This window comes from Pelophylax lessonae, assembly GCF_965119305.1.
Source record: "Pelophylax lessonae genome assembly, chromosome: 2".
Classification (NCBI taxonomy): Eukaryota; Metazoa; Chordata; class Amphibia; order Anura; family Ranidae; genus Pelophylax; species Pelophylax lessonae.
The window spans coordinates 357,071,752-357,096,329 of NC_138769.1; the positions used below are offsets into that span (position 1 = coordinate 357,071,752).

A 24,578-nucleotide genomic window follows, 5' to 3' on the forward strand; every position below is an offset into this window, starting at 1 on the left:
ATATATATATATATATATATATATATATATATGTAACAAATCTTCAGCACAACTTGAATATTGATGTGATGTGATATAATGGTTTCTTCCAAGAATTGTTGGGAGTTTGCAAGGTATCGAGGTATGCTAATGATGTTTGTTATTACATTCCATGTCATGCTAGCCAATAGTTGTTACATCATCCTAATCTGCAATTTTTTCTGATTACACGTGCATTGACATATTTTCTCAAATATGCAAGTGTTTTGTTTGAAAAAAGCATACAGGTGCGTACATGTGTATTTTGTAATACAGTCATTTAGACAGGATTTTTCTGCAGCTGGGGCTTCCAAGGTACCGTGTATATAGGTGTATTTTATCTGTACAGTCATATACCTGGGCAGGTGCCAGTACTGTCATTATAACTTTTCATTCAAAGTTACTGTGTAGCAATGTAAGGGTTACCTTGCTGTGGTGTGTCTGCCGTTTAGCCTGTTGAGGTTCCCGTAGCTGGACTATTTATGTAGGAAAGTGTGGGCTTTGCGTAGGTTTGTGGAGAGTTAGTGGTTGGAGGTTAGCTGTGGGAGTGAGGAGGACCTTATACGAGTGTTACACTTTTCTGGGTCACCCCTTGGCAGGACCCTGAAAATGAGTGTGTAAAGTAATGAGTCATTATTGATTGGGAACTGTTACAAGCTATGAGACACCACTGCATAGCCCAGGAAAACTATGTCTATTATTTATGTAGTCTATACATATGAGGTAGATACCTTAACCTATAAGCTCCTTGAAGGCAGGGACTGATGTATAAATGTAAAGTATGCAAAGTGCTGCATAAATTGTCAAGGCTATATAAATAGCTGAAATAAATAAATGCCTTTAGTATCAGTTACAAGTTCAGACATGTTAGCCATACAAGGCTTGGTGAAGCATCTGAGCACAATGGGGTTGATTTACTATAGCCAAATACACTGTACATTTTTGCAAGTGCAGTTGCTCCAGAGATTAGTAAATGAGGGGGAGCTCTGCTGACTTCCTTCATCCAATTAAGAGAAAGCAAAAATGCTGAAATTCATTGTAAAGTGAAACTTTGCCTCATTTACTAAGCTTTGGAGCAACTACACTTGCAAAGCACGCAGTTGTTTTGCCTTTGGTAAATCATCCCCACTGACTTAAAGAGTAATTCAATAATTAGCTAGCAATATGCTTAATATCAATGCTACCTGATAGCTTCAAGAATGTAGCCATGACATTCCATAGGGCCTGCTTTAAATAAATTGGACTGATTGCATTGCAAATAAAATAAGAGAATATAGGGATACCACCAGTGTTAATTTCGTCGACTAAAACCGACCAAAACGTTTTCGTCGACTAACATAATTCAGATGACTAAAATATGACTAAAACTAAAATGGCATTTTAGTCTTAAGACTAAAATACGACTAAAACTAAAAGGGCATTTTAGTCTTAAGACTAAAATACGACTAAAACTAAAATGGCATTTTAGTCAAAAGACTTAACTAAAACTAAATGAAAATTTAGATTTTGAATATTAGATTTTTCACTCCAGGACCAGCAGTAGTATATAATAAGTTTGGAAATTGTAGAGAAATGCTTAAATAATGCATTACAAATTACAATTGAACTACACCCATTCGATTATAGATGACTAAAATTAGCTTTAGTCGACTAAAATATATTGGAGTTTTAGTCGACTAAATACGACTAAAACTAAAACACTTGCAGAAGACTAAAATGGGACTAAAACTAAAATGCCATTTTAGTCCTAAGACTAAGACTAAAACTAAATTGAAATTTGCTGCCAAAATTAACACTGGATACCACATAATCTAAACAATAAATTTGCTGTTTAGTGTATAAATAAACATTTTCGCTTTATAGATTCTTTACATGAGTCAACCAGTTACAAAGCAGTTAATCCTTGTTTATGGATGGATAACAATAAATCTAATTTGTTTGCTTATCTGACTATGTCAGGGGAAAACCAAGAATAGCGGTTACTGTGACGGAAACACAATGGGGGTCATCTTTTTTTAATTAACCACTTAAATTAGTAAACTCTGGTCATTTTTTTTTTTTCAATATTCTGGAAATTCCCTGGAATTTATTTAAGATTAAAATATAAACCCTACTTTAACAATATTCCATATAAAACGAATATAAAATATGTAGACAACCAAACAGATAGCAACAGAATGATACAACAGAAAAGCTTAACACAAGCTAGGCTTTTAGACAGTGGCTGCCTGTTTGTTAACCTAACAATGGTTAACAGTATGATGGCTGCCAGACTTTACCTTCCCCTGCACCATCAGAATAAATGATATTAAATCCTGCAAGTATGCCTGTGCATAGAGACATGGTGTATAGTTACTTGTTGCAGCCCATGTGTGTAGCATATGACCCAGAAATACAAGAGTACAAAAAGAAGAGAAAAGATGTAAAGGCCCTTCAGCCTGTCTTCTCATACTATTGCTTGCCCCCTTACCCCAAGGCAGATGAGGATGATCTCCAGGTGCCTTGGTAGGCTAAAATCCCTGAGTGTAGTATTTATTAAAACTCAATAAAAATGAGGAGTATAACTCAATAAAAACTCTAAACTCAAGATTTGACAGATGTGCTCATATATTCATTTTATTTGTGAGTGCAATATAAACTTTTCATTTTTATTGAGTTTTATTAAATACTACACGCACATAGTGGTCCTCTCTTTCTGTTTTTTTATTTTTTCTGGTATTAAGGAAAATTAAACTCAATAAATAGAGGGTTAGGGCACAGGATACTCAAAGATAGGGAAAAAAAGGCTCCAGATTTCTCTACTTGCAACAGTCAATACAGGCTATAGACTGTTAAGTCAAGACCGGCAATCAACATTGGTAGACTGTTAACCACTTGCCCACGGTATAACCTAGATATACAGCTGCAAGGCAGCTCGGCTGCGCCAAATCACATACCTAGTATGTGATGTGATGTGGCACTTTCAGGTATTGCTGTGATTTAGCACAGCAGATGTCAATCACCGGGTGCCGGCCAATGGATTGCCACTGACATCCAACGATCATCATGAATTTACACAGGACAGGGTTCTGCCTAGGTAAACAAGGCAGAGGCCTGTCCTGTCAGCAGGGAAGAAATAGATTTTCTTTCCCCACAAAGCAGGGAATAAAATCTATTACTTACCCTATTAAAAGCACCTCACATAGTACACCAAAACACTGAGAAGGCACATATTTAACCCTTTGATTGCCCCTGAAGTTTAACCCCTTCCCAGCCAGTGTCATTAATACAGCAACAGTGCATATATTTAGCACTGATGACTGTATTAGTGTCCCTGGTCCCCTAAAATTGTCAAAAGTGTCAGTTATTGTCCGCCGCAATATTGCAGTCGTGCTATAAGTTTCTGATCGCTGCCATTACTAGCAAAAAAAATAAATAAATAAAAATTCCAGCATATATTCCTTAGTTTGTAGATGCTGTAACATTTGTGTAAAACATACGTAGCACCCTACAGGTAGGTGCTAAGTAAAAGCATAGTAGGCCTTGTCTGCCTAACAGCAGGGCCATGTTTCTTTTTGTCAGGTAGGTTGTCATGACTCCCAAGTGTGTCTTCTGAGGAGGGGAGTCTCCCCACTGGCTCTAAAGGAGGCTCCTAATAGGGCAGTGGAGGAAACCCAATCAGAGATACATTCAGACGTGTATCTACCCCAGGAGGCAGATTCTGCCGCAGAGGATTCTGGGAGAGGATATAAGTCTGAAGGGGCGCATGGCTCGGCATCTTTGGTGGGAGAGAACGGCTGTCTCTCCTCCTTTCTGAGGCAGTGGATGTCTCGGGGTGACGCCTGAGGATCCAGAGAGAGTGCTGAGTTGAGCTGAGGGGATCCAGTGTGCTGAGAACCAGCGGAGAGCGAGAGGGGTCCAGTCCCAGGAAAACCTACACAGGTCGTGAGTACTGAGGATTGACCCTGGGGGTCTGCCTGAAGTGTTAGAGGAGACCACTCCGGAGGAGGTTTTGGGATCCAGTGTAGAAATGGTGTACATAGTCAGTGGACCCTAAAGAGCTAAAGGGGGCACCTGCAGATTGGGCCCTGAATTGTATAGAGTATCAGTTGAGAGTTGCAGCCATACGGGAATTTGCCACAAGCTACCTCTAGCCAGTGCCAGGCTGGAGGGGGTAGTCAGTGACTTTGCAGTGCAGCAGTGTCAGTAGTTCTATGCTCCATAGTCCTTAGCCTTCTGGACCTAGAGTCGAGGATTCAGCACTTCTTTCAAGTTACAGTGTGTTCTAAGCATCAGTGAGCGTTGGCTAGTGTCTTCTGGCGTCAAGGCAGCGTTGACAGACATTTTTCTGAATAAAGTCCCAAGTTGTACCTAGTTGAGCCTAAAGGAGTATCCCACTCATTCCCTTCTCCCATCCCCTTATCTACAATAAAACCACAAAACAAAGATGCCGGAGTTGTCAATGTCTCAGTTCTCACACCCAGGGTCGCAGCTCACATGGGCTGGAGAGGTAACCGGTAACAATGGCAGACCCACATCAGGCCACAGGCCTGGAAACCTTGGTACACATATATACTCTTATACATTATAAAATTATACATTAGGATTTTTTTTACCAAAAATGTGTAGCAGAATGCATATTGGCCAAAATTTATCAAGAAATTTGATTTTTTAAACTTTTTTATTGGATATGTTTTATAGCAGAAAGTATTTCATATCTCTCATTCACTCCTTGTGTATGTATCATCCAGTAAGACAGCATATGTTTCCTAGCCCGCCCCTCTTACAGCAGACCCCCCCCCCCCCTCATACACACGCACACCTTCCTAGGCATTTGGTCAGGCAGTTGTTGCCTTTGCTTCTCCTGTCATTTTGCTGTCCAAGTCATTTGAATGGCTTTAAAAAATCAAATGCACGTATAAACATAGAACGTTATTGCATATGTTTTTAGTCATATCTAGTGGTAAGGAGTGCTAAGGTTTTGGATTACTGAAATTTGTAACCACATCCCAGGAACAAATATGGCACTAATTCCTACCAGCTTCTTTAATATGCTTTGTTGCAATAGTAGGACATAGGATATTTTTTTCCATCTTAATATTTTCTGCACATACATATAACTTTTCTATTAATTTATAATATAATTTTAAAAATACCAGTGAAAAGAGGCAAATTATACATTGATAGTGCCACTTTATAGACTGTGTTGACAGATTTTTGTTCTCTTCACATGTATTTTTAATTTTATATACAGAATCTCTACAGAGATGCAAAACTTGCTTGAAGCAGATCAGAAGGATGTCAACTGTAGGTTGCAGGCCACCTCTCAATTAATTCTGAATGATCTCAGAAGTTTCTCAAATTGATGACAAACTGATGTCATATAAACCTAAAGCTCATTGACACAGGCCACCCAAAAAAGTTCCTACTGACATTTGCAGTAGCTTGCAATTTAGTAACTACAGCAGAATGCTGGGCCATTCTGGTAAGGCAGAGTTCTGACATTTTCTGAGTGTCAAACTTTGCCCTCTTCCTCTCGTCTCCAACACATTCCTACTGGCCCATCACAATGAAGGACTGCCTTACTGACCAAAAGGAACATTTGGGGTAGGCAAGCTTTTTTTTTACAGTAAGAGCTGTGAAAAATGTGGAATAGACTCCCTCAAGAACTGGTTTTGGTCAGCTCAGTGGATTGTTTTAAAAAAAGAGAAGGATACATTCCTAAATAAAGAAAGCATAATTGGATATTAACATTTGTAGGTGACTGATAACACCAGTTGATCCAGTGTATATTTAATTGCTTTATAGGTTTTTTTTGCCTTTTCCTAGACCAACTGTGAGTATAGGAGTCTGTATTTGGTGGTTTTGTATTCATCACGGCTATTTATTTTTTTCTATTGGTTTAACTAGGTGAACTTATTTCCTTTTCAACTAGACTAACTATGTAATTGCCAGAGTTTTCCCAATTAGAAGGGCACTATTTTAACCTATTTTATTTTTTGGTTTTAGAAAATCCTAACATATTGTTGCTGTAGAAAAGTGCCAAATGAGTAAATAATATAAAAATCAATTTACCTTGGCCTTGCCAGTTCCACATGCAGAGTGTGCATGTTATTGGTGCAGAGGTTCCCCGCAAAGGATGAGGGGAGTGTGCAGCAGAATTTAGATGACAGTTTTGTTTAGTACAGCTTTGTTTAGGGCAGGCATGTCTAACCTGCGGCCCGGGGGCCACATGTGGCCCGGAGCCCCGGGCAATGCGGCCCACTGCCCCCTGACAATTTTTTTTTGCTGGGGAGGAAGGAAGTCGGGTCGGGGGCATGGTCGCAGCGGCTTCCAACTAACGGTAGGCAGAGGCTGCCTCAGGGGGGAGGGGGGGGATGTGAGCATGTGCAGTGTTTCTGACTTCTACCACCATGACCACTTCAAATCACTGAAGTGGTCATGGTGGTTAGAGTGTTCCCTTAATATCTCTCAGAAGAAGTAATTCTCCGTGTACTGATTCCATTTCATTTGATCATCCTCTAGTTGTGTTAAATTAGTGCGGGGGTGCGGCCGCAGGGGAAGGGCGCGGTGGCATTTTATTACTTATATACCTTAACTATAGTATATATTTTACATGCGGCCCGAGAAAATTTCTCTACACTCAATGTGGCCCAGAGAAGCCAAAAGGTTGGTCACCCATGGTTTAGGGGTTAGGTCAGTGTTAAGTGTAAGGGTTAGGTAATAGGGGGGAGATTAGGAGAGCACACGTAAGTGGAGATTGCATGATTTTGGCACACCATAGGGGTTAAGTATTGGGGGAGTGTATATTTAAACTGCCTTCTGCCAAATTTCCCCTCCAACCCTTCCTTCTCCAAGCCAAACTCCAGTGAATAGCCCCTCTGTAGCTGTTAACTTTCTTTTGGTCCAGAGCCACACCCGGCAGCGTGGTTTACCTCCTGTAATGTAAAAATCTGTAATGGCCGCTCCTGGGCAATTTGTCCCCATTACCTTGAATGGACCATATATTGAGACTTTTTTTGAGCAACAGCATAGCTTTAGGTGTTTGGTTTTAGATGCACTATAACGGAGGATGAGAGTGCTTTAATATAAGGGATAGTTTATTTCCTTTCATTTATGCTAGCGGTAATGTGGGTTCTCAATGAACACAGACAACTACAGGTCAATAAATGTACATAATTGTAGGCAACAGCTGCCAGGTTCATTTTTTAAAAGATGTAGAGAAGCTGCTAAAATGAAATATTTTTGAGAATAAATTTCATGCACGCTTTGCTACTGAAAGGTTTTACCTAAACTGAAAAATATATTGCACTGACCATGGTACGCTATTATCTCTTTCTAGCATATTTTACTAAGTTTCTTGTTTTTTTAAATTGTGTGGTAAGCTCCTTTTTTTTGTTATTTATTTTAAATACACCACAGAAAGCAGAACTATACCCAGAGATGTAACTGTTTGCCATATAACTGTCACAGTTGCTTGTGCATTTATATGAACTCTCAAGTCATCAAATAGCTGGTGTTTTAACTGATCACAGGTGAAGCACCATGGCAAATGCAGATCAAACAAATGTTAAGATGGCAGCTTCCTTGACTGTAAATGACAGGAGGGTTTAGTTCTGCTTTAAAAATACTAAAAAGTAAGGAATGAAAAGTTACATGTTTCTTGGGATGAATAAAGACCAATAGACCTATTTTTGCCAGCCATTTTGCTGAGACCTTAAAAGTGACAGCAATAGGGTGGCAAAGTGATTTTACCTTTTTACTGTGGTGCAGGTATACCTATATCCTTTTATTCACCATGCAAGTTGAAACTGACTCAGAGATAAAGGAAATGAATGTGTGACCAAAGGAAAGTCTGTGAAAATTCCCAGTCAAGAACACGCAATCTAAGTTATGTACTGAGTAACAAGATGTAAAGAGCAGGGGATCAGCTAGCCGTCACAATACACAGGTGTCTTCTCTGTTCAGAAGCTGTCATTCTTTGTGTGAGGGGATGAGTAAGGAGTTAGAAGGTGTGAAACTCGAAAGCACAGTTCTCAAGATGCTTTATGTGAAAGAAAATACTGTATCTTATGAAGCACATCAAGTTTTACAACTAAACTTTATCTTTTTAATAGTAATAACATTAATACAATATTTGGGGGGGGGGGGGTGGTGGGGGGTGTTCTGTTTTTAATTTTCGCTTTTGCAAGTTTTTAGCTGTCTGTATTTTTCCAGTTCCCTGCATATATCCCTTCTTCCTGTTCCCTGCTATTATCTAAATATACAAAAGCCCAGGAGTTTTGTTAAATTAAACTGGAACTCCATTCAAAACTTTTTTTGCAGTTTTGGATAGAGTGGGTAAGGTTCACTGGTTCCCCAGTGGAATCTACATAGTGATATAAAGCAAAAAAGGGATAGGGGAAACTCAGCTCACAGTTATGCCCTCGGTGTCTGAAACAGGAAGTAAGAGAAAATCTCCCCAGCAGCACCATAGACAATAAAATCTCAGCTCCTTTCAGACAGGGTTTTGTGGGGACCCTAAGATTCCTCCAGAGGTTGCTAGTGGTTTTTTGAACTATGACCCATTTCTGCCTCTCAAATATGCCTGACACCTACAACTTTTTTAGCTATCTGTATAAGGGATATTTTTCCCACTGTCCACCAATGTAAGGGGAATAATTCCCCTTGTTCAGCAATGTAATAGGCATTTTTACCACTGTCCACCAATTTAAGGAGTATTCATCTCCCTAACCACCAATGTAAGGACCGCAACCTGGTACTAACATGTAGCACAACCCATCTCCACCATCAGGAGCTCTGATGAATACAGGTTATTATGTACACCTCACACCTTGGGGAAGTCCGCTTTATCAGCCAGGGGGACCTTCTTTTATACCTGTCCCATTGGTCAGTTTGCGCCTCTTTTCTGCCATAGCTGCTGGACTCCAAGCCTGACTCCAGACCATGGCAGTAGTCTTAGATGGACATACATTTTTAAAAAGACATTAGGTAAGAAATAAACAACTTACGACCTATCTCTAGCAAACCATTTTTTTCCTAAACAGTTACAGCTTTAGGAATTAAAAAAGGTTTAAAATGTATTTCCACTTCCACATACATGTATGTGTATGTAACCCATGAACTTTTATGTTGTCAGACTTATTATTATACCATTTACAATATAAATATACTGTATATATACACACACACACACACACAAGTCTTACAATTGGAGGACAAGCAGGCTGTTCTGCAAGCACAGCCAGAAGACTGACAACTCTGGGCTGGATGTGCTCTCATGCCTAGCCTGGTCAGTTTAAAATAGGAAAGCAGGGAGACTGGCAGGATCAGCAGGTATTTTACACAAAGGAAGCAAAACAAAGAGAACAGGATACTTTTATACACAAGTACATGGTACAACAGACACATATCAGGAATATGAAATGTTGGAGTAACATGTTCTTTAATAATGTGCTTATGTGCACATGAGTTACTGTTTTCTGAACCTGTGAATTATGGAACAATTTAACACAACAAGTGTATGAGTACCTCACTCGCAAGTGGTTAAATGACAAAGAATTATATTAGATTGCAAACGTGTGTCATAAAAGGCATAAGTGCTCCAGAAGTCAAATTTGTATTTGTAAACAGGAATTATCTCTGGCTTTATCCATAATGATTTTCTGATTTTTTTTCTAAGTTTTGAAAAACCTCATGTTGTTCCCTCCTATGACACTAGTTGCCCACAACAACAAGCATGTGGCAGGAAAAGACCCTTACTACCCAAAAAAGGAGTACCAGTCTCAAAGTGCTGGTATTTGAAGTTGAAAGACATCTGGTTCTTCCATAACACAAGTGCTAGAAGGTAGTGTGGGGAAGTGGAGTGTGTTGGCACTCCATGAAAAAACAGATAGCTTGTCACCTGTTTCTCTGCGATCTGGTGAAGAAGCAGACACTGTTGACGGCTGACATTTTGAAAATGAACTAGTCTTGTGATCGGCAGCAGCTACCAAGAACCTGTTGCAGATGCTGCTGATTAAATATTTGGTGTATGCTTCCACCAAAGCTGCTCCTTTCAACATTGCAGGTCAAAACAAATTCTGACATGCTGATACCATTTCCATGTCATGGAACATACCCAGCCACCATTAACATCTCCTGCCACAGATTAAGGTCTGCTACCATTACCATCTAAGGGGGCAATAGCTGCTGCTTGAAAACAGCAATTCTAGTTTGGCACCCACAATTTTTAACAGCTCTTTCACAGTTGCAATTGCTGTGAATTTGGTAAATGGTAAAGGCACTAATACCCTTATCATGTTACAATGATTTGGCTGAGTTAGATTTTGTGACATCATCAGCCAGCCTCTCTGACTCAACCAATCAAAGGAAGCTTTGTATTCATTGCTAGAATACACCGCTTTCTCTGAATTTAGGTAGACTCTACTGTGTTGCGGGTATGAGACAGGAAGTCTCGGCTTGAACCCAGAACACAGTGGGGTATGCTGTATGTAGCCATAGCAGCCTCACATGTTGGTGAAGGACATAGTTTGTTTGTTCCAGTCTAACAAAAGCTGGAGTTCAGCTTTAAAGTAATTTTGTAACTGTCAGTCAGGTACACAGTCCAATGCAATTCTTAGGTTTGAAAAATATGGGGCCTAACTGCAATAATTCCATTGCGTCTGAAAAAAAAAAAACAATAATTCCAAATATTTTCTTTATACATGAATGACTAATCTCCCAAAATTCTCCACATTAAAATGAATATAGCCAATGTTCCCAAATAACAAAAGAATAACAGAACTTCCAAAAATACGAATCAAATCTGCACAACGAATATATAATATCCCCAATCAAAGGGAGCTTTGTATTCATTGCTAGAATACACAGCTTTCTCTGAATTGCTGAGCACCGTTTAGATGGACTCTACTGTGTCCTGGGTATGAGACAGGAAGTCTTGGCTCGAACCCGGAACAAAGTGCGGTATGCTGTATGTAGCCTTAGCAGCCTCACATGTTGGTGAGGGACTTAGTTTGTTTGTTCCAGTCTAACAAAAGCTGGAGTTCAGCTTTAAAGTTTGTATTGTCAGTCAGGTCCACAGTCTAATGCAATTCTTAGGTTTGAAAAATGTGGGGCCTAACTGCATTAATTCCATTGCGTCTGGAAAAAAAAAACCAATAATTCCAAATATTTTCTTTATACATGAATGACTAATCTCCCAAAATAATGAATGAACACATTAAAATGAATATAGCCAATGTTCCCAAATAACACAAGAATAACAGAACTTACAAAAATACTAATCAAATCTGAACAACGAATATATAATATCGTGAGATGGCGAATTGTTCTAAAAAACAAATTTTTCGAACATAACGATTATAACAAAACAAAATGATTTACTTAACGAAAACCAAAAACGAAAAAAAAATTTCCGTCGTACACATTTCTATTCGCCATCTCACGATATTATATATTCGTTGTTCAAATTTGATTCGTATTTTTGGAAGTTCTGTTATTCTTTTGTTATTTGGGAACATTGGCTATATTCATTTTAATGTGTTAATTCGTTATTTTGGGAGATTAGTCATTCATGTATAAAGAAAAAAATTACTTAAACTGGAGAGTGCAAAATCTCATGCAACTCTGCAAAAAAAAAAAAAAAAAGCCTAATTGAACAAGCTGAATTTAGAAGCTAATTGGCTACCATGCACAACTGCACCAGATTTTGCTGTCTCCATGTTTAGTAAATAAATCCCAATGGCTCCTATAGTGCCCATGCAGCTGTAATTACACAGACCATTTGAAATTCGTTCTATTCTGGATCGGCAAGTTGGCAGTGTGTCTATCTCTTCCTGCAATCCTGAAAGAGGTAATTACTCCAATCCAAAGTGTATTATACTGTATATTGAAGCTTATCAATCATTAGATGTGGGGGCTATCTCAGAATATGGCAGCTGTTGGCAGTGACGTGGTTTGGGCGCAGTAGCGTTATTAAAATGAATGTGTTACCCCGTATTTTGTATTTAATGCAGACAATTCCAATAGCAGTTCCAAAAGAATTTTTTCAATCAATTAAGGGCATACTCCGCGCCTATATTTGGGCAAACAAATCCCCTAGAATTAAGATGCAGACGTTGGCCTTACCCAAAGTAAGAGGTGGGATTGGATTCCCAGATATCCTGAGATATTACAGGGCGGTCCATTTAGTAAGGGTGGTAGACTGGCACTGCAATAAACGTACCAAACGATGGGTGGATTTAGAGAATGAGGAAACAGGACAGTTAACCCCCCCCAGCCCCATGGTCGGTGTTCGAATCTAAAGACGCTATTCTCAAACATCCTACAGTGGGAGCGACTATAAAAGAAACTAAGAGAATTCAGTCGCATTGGAGGGTAGCCCCGGGTCTATCTCCGATGACACCGATTTTGGGGAACCCGGATTTTCCCCCGGCGTGTATAAATGCCAGAATCCGTAGGTGGGCTCAAGATGGTAAAAGGCGCCTATGTGATATATGGCAAAAAGGGCCTATGCCCTCCCTAGAAGAACTTAGGACAGGTGCAGGAGAATCGTTAGATTATTTCAGCCTATATCAGCTGTATAACTATATTAGATCAGTTCGGCGGAAAGGGTACGCACCACGAGAGCTAACGGACCTGGAAAATATGTGTAGAACAGGTAAAGCGACGGGCCATCTGATCTCAAGGTTCTATACACAACTGTCAGAAGATGAGGGAGACCAACAATTGCCGTTTATCCAAAAATGGGAGCAGGAGTTAAATACCGTGTGGTCAAAAGAGCAGATAAATAAGATCCTGAGATTAGTTCATCAATCGTCACTAGATTGTAAGATCCAAGAGACAGGGTATAAAATTCTAACCAGATGGTATAGAGTCCCATCACTATTACACAGAATAAAAGAGGCGGTCTCAGGAAAATGTTGGCGGTGTGGATTGGAGGATGGAAACATGGTACATATTTTTTGGGGATGTAAAAGAGTGCGGCTATTTTGGAATAAGATAGCAGTGGCTATAAAACATATAACCAATGTGGATATACTAGAGGACCCCGCGTTGTGCTTACTGCATTTGACAGGAAGCTCAGTGCGGAGCTACAGAAGGTCCCTGACTCTGCGTTTGTTGAATGCAGCAAGGGCATGCATACCAATTTTCTGGAAACAGACAGTGATCCCAACTTACGAGTTGTGGTGTGGAAAGGTCAATGAGATTTTTAAGATGGAAAAGCTGTCCGCCATATTGGGAAATTCAGAGGATCAAGTTAAGTTGAGATGGAGACCCTGGGTGCAATACTTGGAAGCCAATTCTTCTTAAAGGGAGTTTAAGAGAGGGTTACCCTGGGTGGAGCCGGGTCCAGACTGCGGGGCATGGTCCCCATACCCCTCCTGGTGTATGGTAATATAATATGGAATACATCTTCATATGAAGAAATGTTGGGAATGTGTGCATAAAAGTGTAAAAATTTTCTTTTTTTTTTTTTTGAGTCATCGGTTTAATTGGGGGGAGGAGGGTGGGGGAGGTAAGGGGGGTGGGGTTTGGTCAGAATATGACAATGTTTGTTTGAAATGTATGTATATATAAAAAATCACCAATAAAGATATAAATTAAAAAAAAAAAAGATGTGGGGGCTGCATTCGTTTTCTTTTTTTAAGCCTTTTTTTTCCTCTGTGATCTGGCCGGTAACCCACTTCCTGCATTAGGGTGCAGCAGAAACACATTTGGACAGTAGTATTGTCAGTCTGGGGGGAAGGGTAGTGTTAGGTGTAGTAGCAGATATATACACACTAAGAAAAGCCAAACTGCAGGTAAGTTACAGCAACCATTTTGTTACATAAATAAAACATTTTTCTAAGCACTCCCGTCTATGGTAAATGGTAGCTGTAAGGCCTCATGCACACTGGACATTATCAAAACGTCAGTAGAAGGCTGTAGCTGTAGGAGTTTTTCAGCTTTTTTTGCAGTAGCATTTTTCAGCTGTTTTTGGCTTTTTTCAGCTGTAGCGTTTTTTTTTTAGCTTTTTTTTATAACAAAACTATATTCCCACAAAAGTTAATGGCTTAAAAACATTGAAAAATGCCAAATAGCCAAGATTTTCAGGGTTTTTTGCCATTTTTCAGTTTTTTTCAGCTTTTTTAAGAGTTAAAGCACTTTCACTGTTAAAAAACGCCTCTTAAAACCCATTCGTTCTGGGGTTTTTTTTTACAGCCAGAAACCCCCCCGCCAAAAACTACTGATAACAGCCTATGTGTGCATGGGCACATAGGATAACATGCTGGAGAGTTTACTGGCTGTAGAAAAAAAACGTCTGATGCCAAAAACAGCAGCTGTAAAAACTTACAGTGTGCATAAGGCCTAAATGGTGTGTAAATGGTGCTACCTCTGCAGGACTGCTTGTTTTGGTGAAAAAACAACAGACTTTCCAGCCAGATCACCAGGTGAAAATAAAAGAAAGAGAGAAACATGAAAACTAATAATGCCACCACATCTAAGAATTGGTAAGTTGCATAATAATAAATGTTTGCTTTCTGCTTTAAAAAGTAGAAAACGTTCAATCAGCCTGTGTCTTCTTGTGTCAATGCACCATTGTGATACACTCACTTCAAGCAGGGAAGCACATCAACAGATGTCATGTAAGAAGTACAGCTATACATGAAGCATGGAAATAATTATAAATAATAAGTACTACTTTAGGTCTCGTTAAAATCAATGATTCTCCAGCAACTCATGTATAATGTTGCACATATTACAGGTAATTAAAATAAGTTTTTGCATTTTGTGAAATTCAGCAAACATAGTACCATGTGAATATCTCACATGGATACTAGCCACCCACTTAGGTTGTGGCTGACTTTGAAACATTATCAGCTAGGAGAAGAGAGCCCCACTAGGATAGTAATAAAACCATCTGTCAAGAGCGCAGAGTTTGGGGGAGTGAGAATTCAACGCTTTCTTAAGTGGCTTTTGAGGTCATGCAGCTAACTAAACCAATACAGCCCCAAAGTCAGTTTGCCCATGAGTTCTGTGACTGATTTGGTTAGCATGTAAGGCACACAGATAGATAAGTAATATAAACATAGAAAACATACGTGGATTTTTAAAAAAGGTGTAAAAGTTTACAGCTTGTGTTTTAAAGGAAACCTCTACTTCTCATTCTGAAACTGCTGGTTGCCTGGTTGTCACAATAATCCATTGGCTTCATTAGATTCTGACTCACTGATCGGGCACAATTATGCAGATTAAGAATGGCATTTGCTTGCTGCATTCTTTTTCTAGATTTGTGACGCAGAAAGTCAAGCACTTGGTTTTTTGAAAATTAAAGAAATGCCATCCTATGTGTTTCTTCCAACTTCCAACAAGGTTTCCTTAAAATAACTCTACTCTGCTAAAGTGGAAAGCGTTATTGGTGGGCCTATATTAACAAAGGATACAACAGAGATGCCTTACCCAAATTTACTAAAAACCTAACATGATACACACACATGTGCATAATACACATGCATAAACAACCTTTAACAATACACATGCAAATTCATTGACTTTGAGCATCAATCCCCAATATTTGGAACAGCCTAATTCGTAGCTTACACTGGAACAGGTTACAAGTATTTTGGATTGGTTAACACCTATGCAGTTTGCTTTTAATCAGTTTCAGCAGTGCTTTTTGTGGTGCATTTATTGTTTTTGCGCACATGTTTTTGGAGCATTTTTCACACATTTTTGAAGCGCTCTGCGTTTTGCATTTTGTATGGGTTTTTTTTGGGCCAATTTGTTGTTGGGTGGATTAAAAAATGCAAATCCTGGCAAAATCGTATTAATAACGCACTACATGCTTTTCTTCAGCTTCTACATTGAAGTCTATTGAACCAAAAAAAACACAGTTTTTCTTCTAAAAAAGTTCCTGACCCTTTCCAAAAACACAGCGGCTGAAAAAAGCATAGATGAGAATGTGTCCCATGGGAAACCATGTTAAATGGACTGTAGTCCATTTCTGCACAAAGCAAAAAGCAATAAAAAATGAATAGGTGTAAACCGAGCCTTTAGAAGTAAATGTATAGTATACCTATAGGTTTTCATTGGATTACAAAGCAATACTAGTGTTGGATACTGTTTTTCTAGTTATTGACAATATTTTATTGGTTTCCAAGATTTAATTTTAAATAACTTCTATTATTATTCTACTCGTTATCGTTATTGTGTTTCTAACGCCAAAACTTTTGTTTTCAGTTTTAAATAGAGTAGGTAATGGGAATGGATAAAAATTCTGCCAGGTTGCATGCTGTCTGTGTTCTGCCGGGAAAATTTCCCTTCACTTCATGTCCTGGAGATACAAGGGAGAGGAAATCACTCCAAAGTCTAGGGAAATCCCCTCTTTGGTAGTTGTCACTAGTGATCGACAAATATAGTTTTTTTATTGCTGATACTGATACCAATATTTTGGTCATCGCATATCGGTATCGGCTGATATCTGCCGATATTTTCGGACATTTAAAAAAAAACTTTTTTTTTTAAATTTTTTTTTTTTTTTTTACACAGGTACTCTTGAGGAGGAATCTGGGGGTCTAAAATACCCCAAACCCCTTCTCTGCACTTAAAATCATTTAGAACGCCAAGTTTGACTGTTTTGAATGCTCTAATTTTTTTTACTCTGGCGCCGAGTACCCGAAAGGGATGTCATGACTTCACTTCTGGGTTTTTACATGGAGACCCGATCAAAACCGAATGTGGCTTTGATTGGGTCTTCGGCGGCCGCGCAGGTAGGAAGCCCGGGTCTCCCGGTGGGACGGGAGACCCGGGCTAGCTACGGAAGGTGGCGGGAGGGGGGGACGTCCCCTCCTGCTCCTTGTAATGACAGCCAAGCGGCTTCTCAGCCGCATCGGTTGTCATTACAAGACTACCGACCGTTGGCTATGGACGCCGGTACCGGGGTGATGCCTTTAGCTGCAGGCATCACTCTGGTACATGCACTTTCCCGAAATATCGGCAATATCGGTAACCTCAGGGGCCGATTCTGATATATCGGGGAAAGTGCAGATCGGCCTTCGATATATCGGCTTTGCCGATAATCGGTCGATCTCTAGTTGTCACCAAAACATATGTCACCATTGGAAGAGTTTCTTCCTTTCCATTTTGGGTGACAACTGTAAAATTTTGGATTTCCCATTGCTTTCTGCCCAATGACAATTAGTTAAGTCCTTCTGCTAAGGTCACAAACATCGATACAGCTTGACACAGGTCCTAACACTTTCACACTATTCAAAACTATTTTGGATCTACATATGCTCTACCTATACATCTATATTTTTTTCAATACTTTTTGATAACCCGAATATGCAATATTTTGTAACTGTATGTATAGGATTACTAGCAAAATATACAGTACATGTTACTGTGGAATAATATAGTATATCAAATATATAAACCTAATTTTTTTCTTTTCGTTAATTGCTGAGAAAATCCTAAAACATATGATAAATAGAGTGCTTGTTAAAATCCTTGATTCAAACTGTGCCAAACAGCATAAAGTAACTAGGTGGCACATAAAGGTAATACTTTATTAGGGCCTGTTCCCACTGCCCGCATGCCAAGCGTTCTGTTTTTGGTGTGCAGGTAGCTGTAACTTTTTGGCTGTATCACACAGTTTTTTTTTTTTTTTTACTTTTTAATTTTTAATTTTTTAAGAAGTGCACAAAGTGACAATTAATTCATGTCTCTGCACAGCAGCACAGCTCAGTGTATTGTGCAGCTGTGCAGTGATGTGCGGTGCCTACCTTTGGCTGTGATAAAATGCAGCTTGTCTGCATTTTACTGCACCTTAATGCACTGCACCTCCAGGCTGTGCTGCAATGCGTATACCAGTCACCAAGCGATGTGTGAACGAGCTCTAAAAGTGCAACTTTCATGGTGCAAATCGCACTTTATATTATGTGTTGCCAGTGTAGCCCTACCCCTATAGTGCTACATGGGTTATTGTTCAGGCTAGGGCAACATAAGAAATCTTAGAAACCCAACAAAAATCTCTTACAGCAAAATTTGCTCTTGTGTGCTACTGCAGATTGTTGACCAAATGCTACGAAATTAATTTCATGGGATTAATCTCACTGGGGTGTACTTGAATAGAAGAAAAAATCACTCAAGAGTGTCCGACATAAGTGATTGATGGGCGATTAATCTCCTACTCCTATTCAAGTCTATGGGGGAAAAGAGATCAATCGCTAATAGTTTCAGCTATGCCATTATATTGTGGCATTGTGTGATTGTGGGAGATTGATTGCTCTACTAAATTGTGCTACTAAAAAAATTCTAATGTAGAAGCTCGTATTAAAAGAAATGTTATATAAATATAGAGCTCATTTAATAATATTTTAGTTGCTGAGCTAATAAAATCTCCCATGTAGCCCTAGTGTACCCATGTAGCTCTAGTTTTAATTTTTCAAGGAGCCCTAGTGTAAACTGGGGCTACTGGAGATATAAGGATAGGGCTTCATGGGCAATATATATTTATAACAGTTATCTCATTAGCATCACATTGATTTCAGTGTTCTACAAACAAGATGACTGCCAACAAGTGGTTTGCAGTAATAAAGCGATCACCTGTGTAGCTCGATGCTAGAAACACATTCACAGAGTGATGTAGCAATGCACATTTTGCTGTGGTTACAGCAACCACACAGCAATGCATGTACTATGGTGCAATGCCATTCAGTTTGAGGGGAACACCAATTCACTAATGCATTGCATTTCAGCGCTGCACCACAGAGCTCAGATATGAACAATCTGTGTGTGGCTTTAAAAAATGCTCCATATACGTGATCTTAGGTGCATTGCAGTCCATTCAAAATGAATAGGTTTCGTAACACAACACTTGAAATCTGCACAATAATCGATGGTTAACGTGTGTGTTAAGACAATAACCTCATAGAAATGAACCCCAAGCCTGGGGCTACATGGGTGATCTGTTTTCTCTAAGAGTTAAATGAATCTCCTAGTGAAAAAAATACTTACAGTAAGGGATAGTTGAGTGATTGTTAAGTGATTAGTCTCAGGAGGGACACAACTGAATAGTAAAAAATCGCCTTAGGGCTCTTTCACACGGAGCGGACCGAATTGCGATCCGCTCCGGCACTTTTTTTTTTTTTTTCACAGAGCGGATGACACTTCTGCCATACGCTCCGTATGTCCGCATATCATCCCATCCGTTTGCGGATGATATACGGACATAATGTAAGTCTATGGGCATTGCGGATGTCAGCGGATGACACCGCTGACATCCGATTTTGCTTCCTTTCCGTTTTTTCAACGGAGGAAAAATAGGGTTCTGTTCCGTTCCAAAAAACGAACAAGAACTAAAAGGAAGAAAATCGGATGTCAGCGGATGGTATTCCGCTGACATCTGCAATGCCATTGACTTACTTATGTCTGTAAATCATCCGCAAAAAATAGGATGATTTGCGGACATATGGAGTGCCCGTGTGAAAGGGCCCTTAGAATCTCCTAAATGAGAAATTGTGGAGTGGTTATTCTCCTACTCCTGTTGACATCCATGGAGGCAAAGAGAGGGGATTAAACACGGATTCTGTTATGAGATTTAACTGGGACTCTATGTTGATTCACTTAAGGAGTAGAAATTGTTCACTTAGCTAAACAAATTTTCACTTTGCCTTCCATGGGCTCTTTGCTATGAAGGCCAGTTATAGGTGGGGACAGGGGCCATTTTGTTTGTTGTTTACATTACATGTGATACACCTAAATTTTACAAGATTTTAGTGGTGGTATTGAGCTAATTAAAATCTTTCATGTAGCCCGCACATCACCCTGGGTCTACTGGCTTAAATTAAATCACCTTGATACTGAGAGATGTAATCACTTAAATACCACCATCTCATTAGCAGCACATTGGTTTCAGTGTATTACAAATGCGGTGCATGCCAAAAACCTAGTTAAATGTTTTAGTAGCAGTGAGGGTGAATCACCCAGATTGTAGCCCCAGGGTTATTGTTAAGAAGCTGGCATTTTGCTTTCAGCTGGTTCATTATAAGAAAGGGTGCTGGAAAACAGGCTAAACGTTTTTAAAGAACACACATTTCCTAAAATGCTGCTACAAAATAATAATAAAAAAAAAATTACCTGCCACATAACCTCATAAATAAGACATATATTTGAATATGTTTTTAAGCATTACATGTCATACATATATATGCAATATTTTTTATCCATTTACTATCCAGAAAAAAATGGCAACTTTTGCTTAAAAATTCCAAAACTCTTTCTTTAAACATGGCTTTCTTATTGGCAGCTTCTTCCAGTCTGGACATTGTCACATCATATGGTCATATTGATCCAATCAATTATTCTATTCTGCGTCTATTGTCAGAAAATAACTTGCTTTTTAACTTCTGTACAAAAATTTCTAAAACACCCAGTAAAAGTAGAAAACATTTTGTTGCAGCAAAATACTGATTGATAAACAATTAAATGAATTTACAATATTTTGTGTATAACATAATAACAATAGTAACTTTGAGGGACTTAAGAATATGGTAAGTGATCAAACCCAATAATGCTCACCCCAAATAAAGCATTGGTTTTAAATGATATTTGTCTTGAAAAGAAAAGGGCTTTAAATTCTCTCTGTACTACAAGCTATAAACATAGTTAGGTCATCCTGTCACATGAATGCGTGGGAAAGGATTTCTCTCCCAAAAAAACAATCTGAACTTGAAAAGTAACTTTAAGCATTGCAATACCATTTTGATGATAAGTAGTAGGTACAATTTATGCTAAAAAAACCCAAAAACATTTAAAATCTATCCAAGACCACAGTAATAACTCGTCCAGTCAGCCAAATCAACTGTTATAAGGATATCCAGACAACAACTGGTAATAGTTGTAAATCATTGATTTTCTAAAGGAGTAGAGAATTTTTTTAAGTAAAAGCTGTATTCAATTGTCCAGTTGTGTTTTTTTTTTCTCACACATAAACATTTTCTACTCCTTTAATAAATCAAATTTAAATAATTTAATAAAATTTGTTTTACAGCAATATCCCAATCACGTTCACTGACATATCAAAGTTCAGTTACTAGTTATATACATTAAGAAAAGCTCAAAAATACACCCAAAATAAGGCAAACAAAACTATCTCAAAAAGATGATCAATATGTGTTTTACCCAAAATAAAAATATATATATATATATATATATTTTTTTTTTTTTTTTAGGTTTAGTAATACCAATCTTATCATAGCAAAGAATCATAAAATATCAGGTAAATATTTGAATCTGTGTAAAGAGGATGCATAGTTCTCAGAAATAAGGCACTGGTGATAATACATTGACCTCCATCCTCTGCTTTCACTCCACTAGGCAATCCAGTTAAAAGTTAAAAAAATTCCTAGAAGTCTTAAAGCCTTAAAAATGGAAAACTGCTTACTCATTGTGACTAAAGAAATACGTAATGGTTGATGTAACTAGTATCTGAATAGCCGTGGAAAATACTCAGAATATTGCAGCACTATAAATTGGAGAAAAATGAATTTTCAAAACCTCAAATTCATTATGAGAAAATGACAAGAGGATTTTTAGCTTGTTTGGTCATTTGATTTTAATGGTGCAGATCTAGCAGGTCTAGGAGCAGCTCAAAGTAGACAGTATTACAGTGAGCATATGTAGTCAGTCACAAAGCAGTACAGTAAGACATGGGGCTTACACTTACCACAGTAAATCCATGGTTGACAACTTTAATTCAGGCAACATTCCTGTGGCAGAATGGCCGCACAGTATGATCAAACTGTAATTTCATCAAAATTTGTCACTTGTGGATTTACAATAGGTGTGCCCTCTCCTCTCTTTTTTAGATAGAAAGATAGACTTATTGAGAGTTCCATATAATAGAGGTTGGAGAACCCCACTAATTATAAAATATAGCACTAAAAATATTAATATTATTATTAATAATAATAAAAAATAATAACTACAAATATATCTGAGTGTTTTCTGTTAGGTAAACTATATTACATTGATAACTTCTCATTCAACCATTTGTTTTGCAAAGCTTTAATACAGCAAATGTTCAATTAAGCAGGTAACAAGCACCTGCTAAAAGCTCGTTGATACGAGCCACAACAAAGGAAACTTTGCATCGCATAAGGTTAATGAGCCAGGCTGGGGACCCCTGATCTAGTATGACAGAAAGATCACTTCAAACAAAACTTGTGGGATTACTGTAAGTGCTACCACCACTCATTTATGATAGATGGATAGATAGATAGATAGATAGATAGATAGATAGATAGATAGATAGATAGATAGATAGATAGATAGATAGATAGATAGATAGATAGATAGATAGATAGATAGATAGATAGATAGATAGATAGATAGATAGATAGATAAATGTGAATGTAAATGTGCATCTGTGTTTTGCTGTCTGTATAATAATCGTCACTATTATTATTATTATTATTATTATTATTATTATTATTATTATTATTGTACTAAGTAAGCTTCTTCAGCTTTGACTGAACTTATTAGCTATCCCCATACTTGAGAAAAGCTGTAAAAATTGCTGTAAATAAAGGCAGACACTACTGTCTATGATTTTTCATTTACTGCTTAGAGTACAAATGTTTGGGGGATGTATCTGGTTGACTGGTAAATGTGTGACTAGTGACTACATCTGTGGTGAAAACAACCTGGTTGAGGCTGTCATGATCTAACAGCAGAATATAGCACATAAAGAAATAACACATAAAGGGAAAAAAACAAGCTGCTTTTTCATTTTACACAGACATAACATTGAGAACATTCTGTTTGCACATACATATACGTATATGTTGGAAATCCATGCAATAGATTTTACGTCTTCTATTAAAACTGTTCAGATTCTTAACGATTAACGAAAAGCACACTTAATTTAAATGGCATAATCTATGTTGTCCTTCCTATTTTCTTAAATATCCATTTTATCAATTAACCAGCTTTACGAAACAACATCAATAATGTTATTAGCAGTTGAGTGAACACATCACCCATGTGGAAAAACATATTTCGTATATTTTAATAAAATTGGTCAGTAAGGTAAATAAAGCAAAGATATAAAAAATTATATTGGGAAAGGAGTGAAGAGAAGAACTATTACTTAACATCTCCCAGAATGCTACACCAACCACTTCCTAAACCTCAACCTGGCATACATCTATAAAACAACTCCAGACCCCTAACCCCAGAGCAGCAAAATTAATGCATTATTAATCTGTCAGACTGTCCACACTCAGATGCCTTCAGATGTTAAAGAAAATCTACTCACCACGGAAAAAGCCATTGGTAAATGCATTAAATGGTTCAAAAGGGTTACTGGAGTCCATGATGGTGGCCTGGTTGAAGGCGACAGTTTATTCCTTGTGGTTTAGACTGAACTGGCAGAGAGAAAAGGAAAAAATATAAATTTCCTAGAATAAAAGAGGCAGTTCCCCAAAGACATCAAATGTCTCTGAGTTTGTATGGCCACAGGAATGCATAACCACTAATTTGCAGCATAATTTTTTTTCCAACGTATAAAACACAAGCTAGACATAGAAGTTAAAGCATCGGCAAAAGCAGAACAGATCTGATCGAGAATGAAAAGCAGATAAAGGAACTCTACCTTTTTTTTAACAAATAGGTTGGTTTGATTACACTAGATGTGGTGCTGAAGAGGTTGCAGTTTTTTAAAATTTCAACTGTGCAAAGACTGTGGTTGTGTGGTTGTGTGTGGAAGGCCTCAAAGAGCTTTAAGTCAAATGGAGAAAAAAGACAAAACAGTAATTTTTCTCAGTAGAAAGAGAGTAATCACCTGATCTTTGATGTCAACAACTCTGTACATTGTCTGTGGCTTTTTCTACGTCTTTGTGATTGGTGCTAGGTTGACTCATAACTTGTGGAGGATGACTTAAACCATAAGACAGTTGATGCTGCTTTACAAATGAAACAGAAACCTATGTGAAAATCTGGATTGGAGAAGATTTTTTTAAGCAATACAAATAAACATAATTGATGTGTATTTTAACAGAAAAGGGGAAGATCAATAAGCATTATATTGTCTTGCATGTTTTTAAAGAATGGAGGGTTACATGCTCTTTTAGGGATACCATTGAAAATAGTATGCTGGACGTTTTTTGAGTTATCAGCATCCCCTGTCTGCATTTGTATGCAAGTTAATGATTAGTTACTGTCAGAGACGTTTCTGCAGAAGAAGCACATACAGATAGAATATTGCACACATAATGCAATAAGGTAAAATGTATTGCCCTGCTGCTTCTATTATACCACACTGCACTTTTATAGCATGACCACTATGTTTATGTACGTTGGCTGGTGTTTGTGTGTGTGTGCGCCAGCATTTCATTTGCTTTGGGATTCATTCGCCACTTGTGGACTTAACATAGCCTGTGTTTTACATGGGGTTTTCCGAAGCCCACAAAGAAAGCATCAAGTTTTCTCACAGCAAAACACAATGTACCCATCAGCAAAAATCCTACTGGCTTCTGTTCAGCTAACGTTTAAAATATTGCCACTTCCATTCAGTCATTCAGGTATTGATTCCT

At 38.2% G+C, this 24,578-nt stretch overlaps 1 protein-coding gene across 1 annotated transcript in view; it reads right to left on the bottom strand.

Annotated features, from left to right (window-relative positions):
* Window positions 1-23,535, bottom strand: part of RUNX3 (RUNX family transcription factor 3) — a 218,047-nt gene extending 194,512 nt beyond the window's left edge. Inside the window, exon 1 of the mRNA XM_082245658.1 lies at window positions 23,303-23,535. Within this exon, the coding sequence (XP_082101784.1) occupies window positions 23,303-23,360 (58 nt within the window). The 5' untranslated portion in view covers window positions 23,361-23,535. The remainder of the gene's footprint in view (window positions 1-23,302) is intronic.
* Window positions 23,536-24,578: the final 1,043 nt, after the last annotated feature.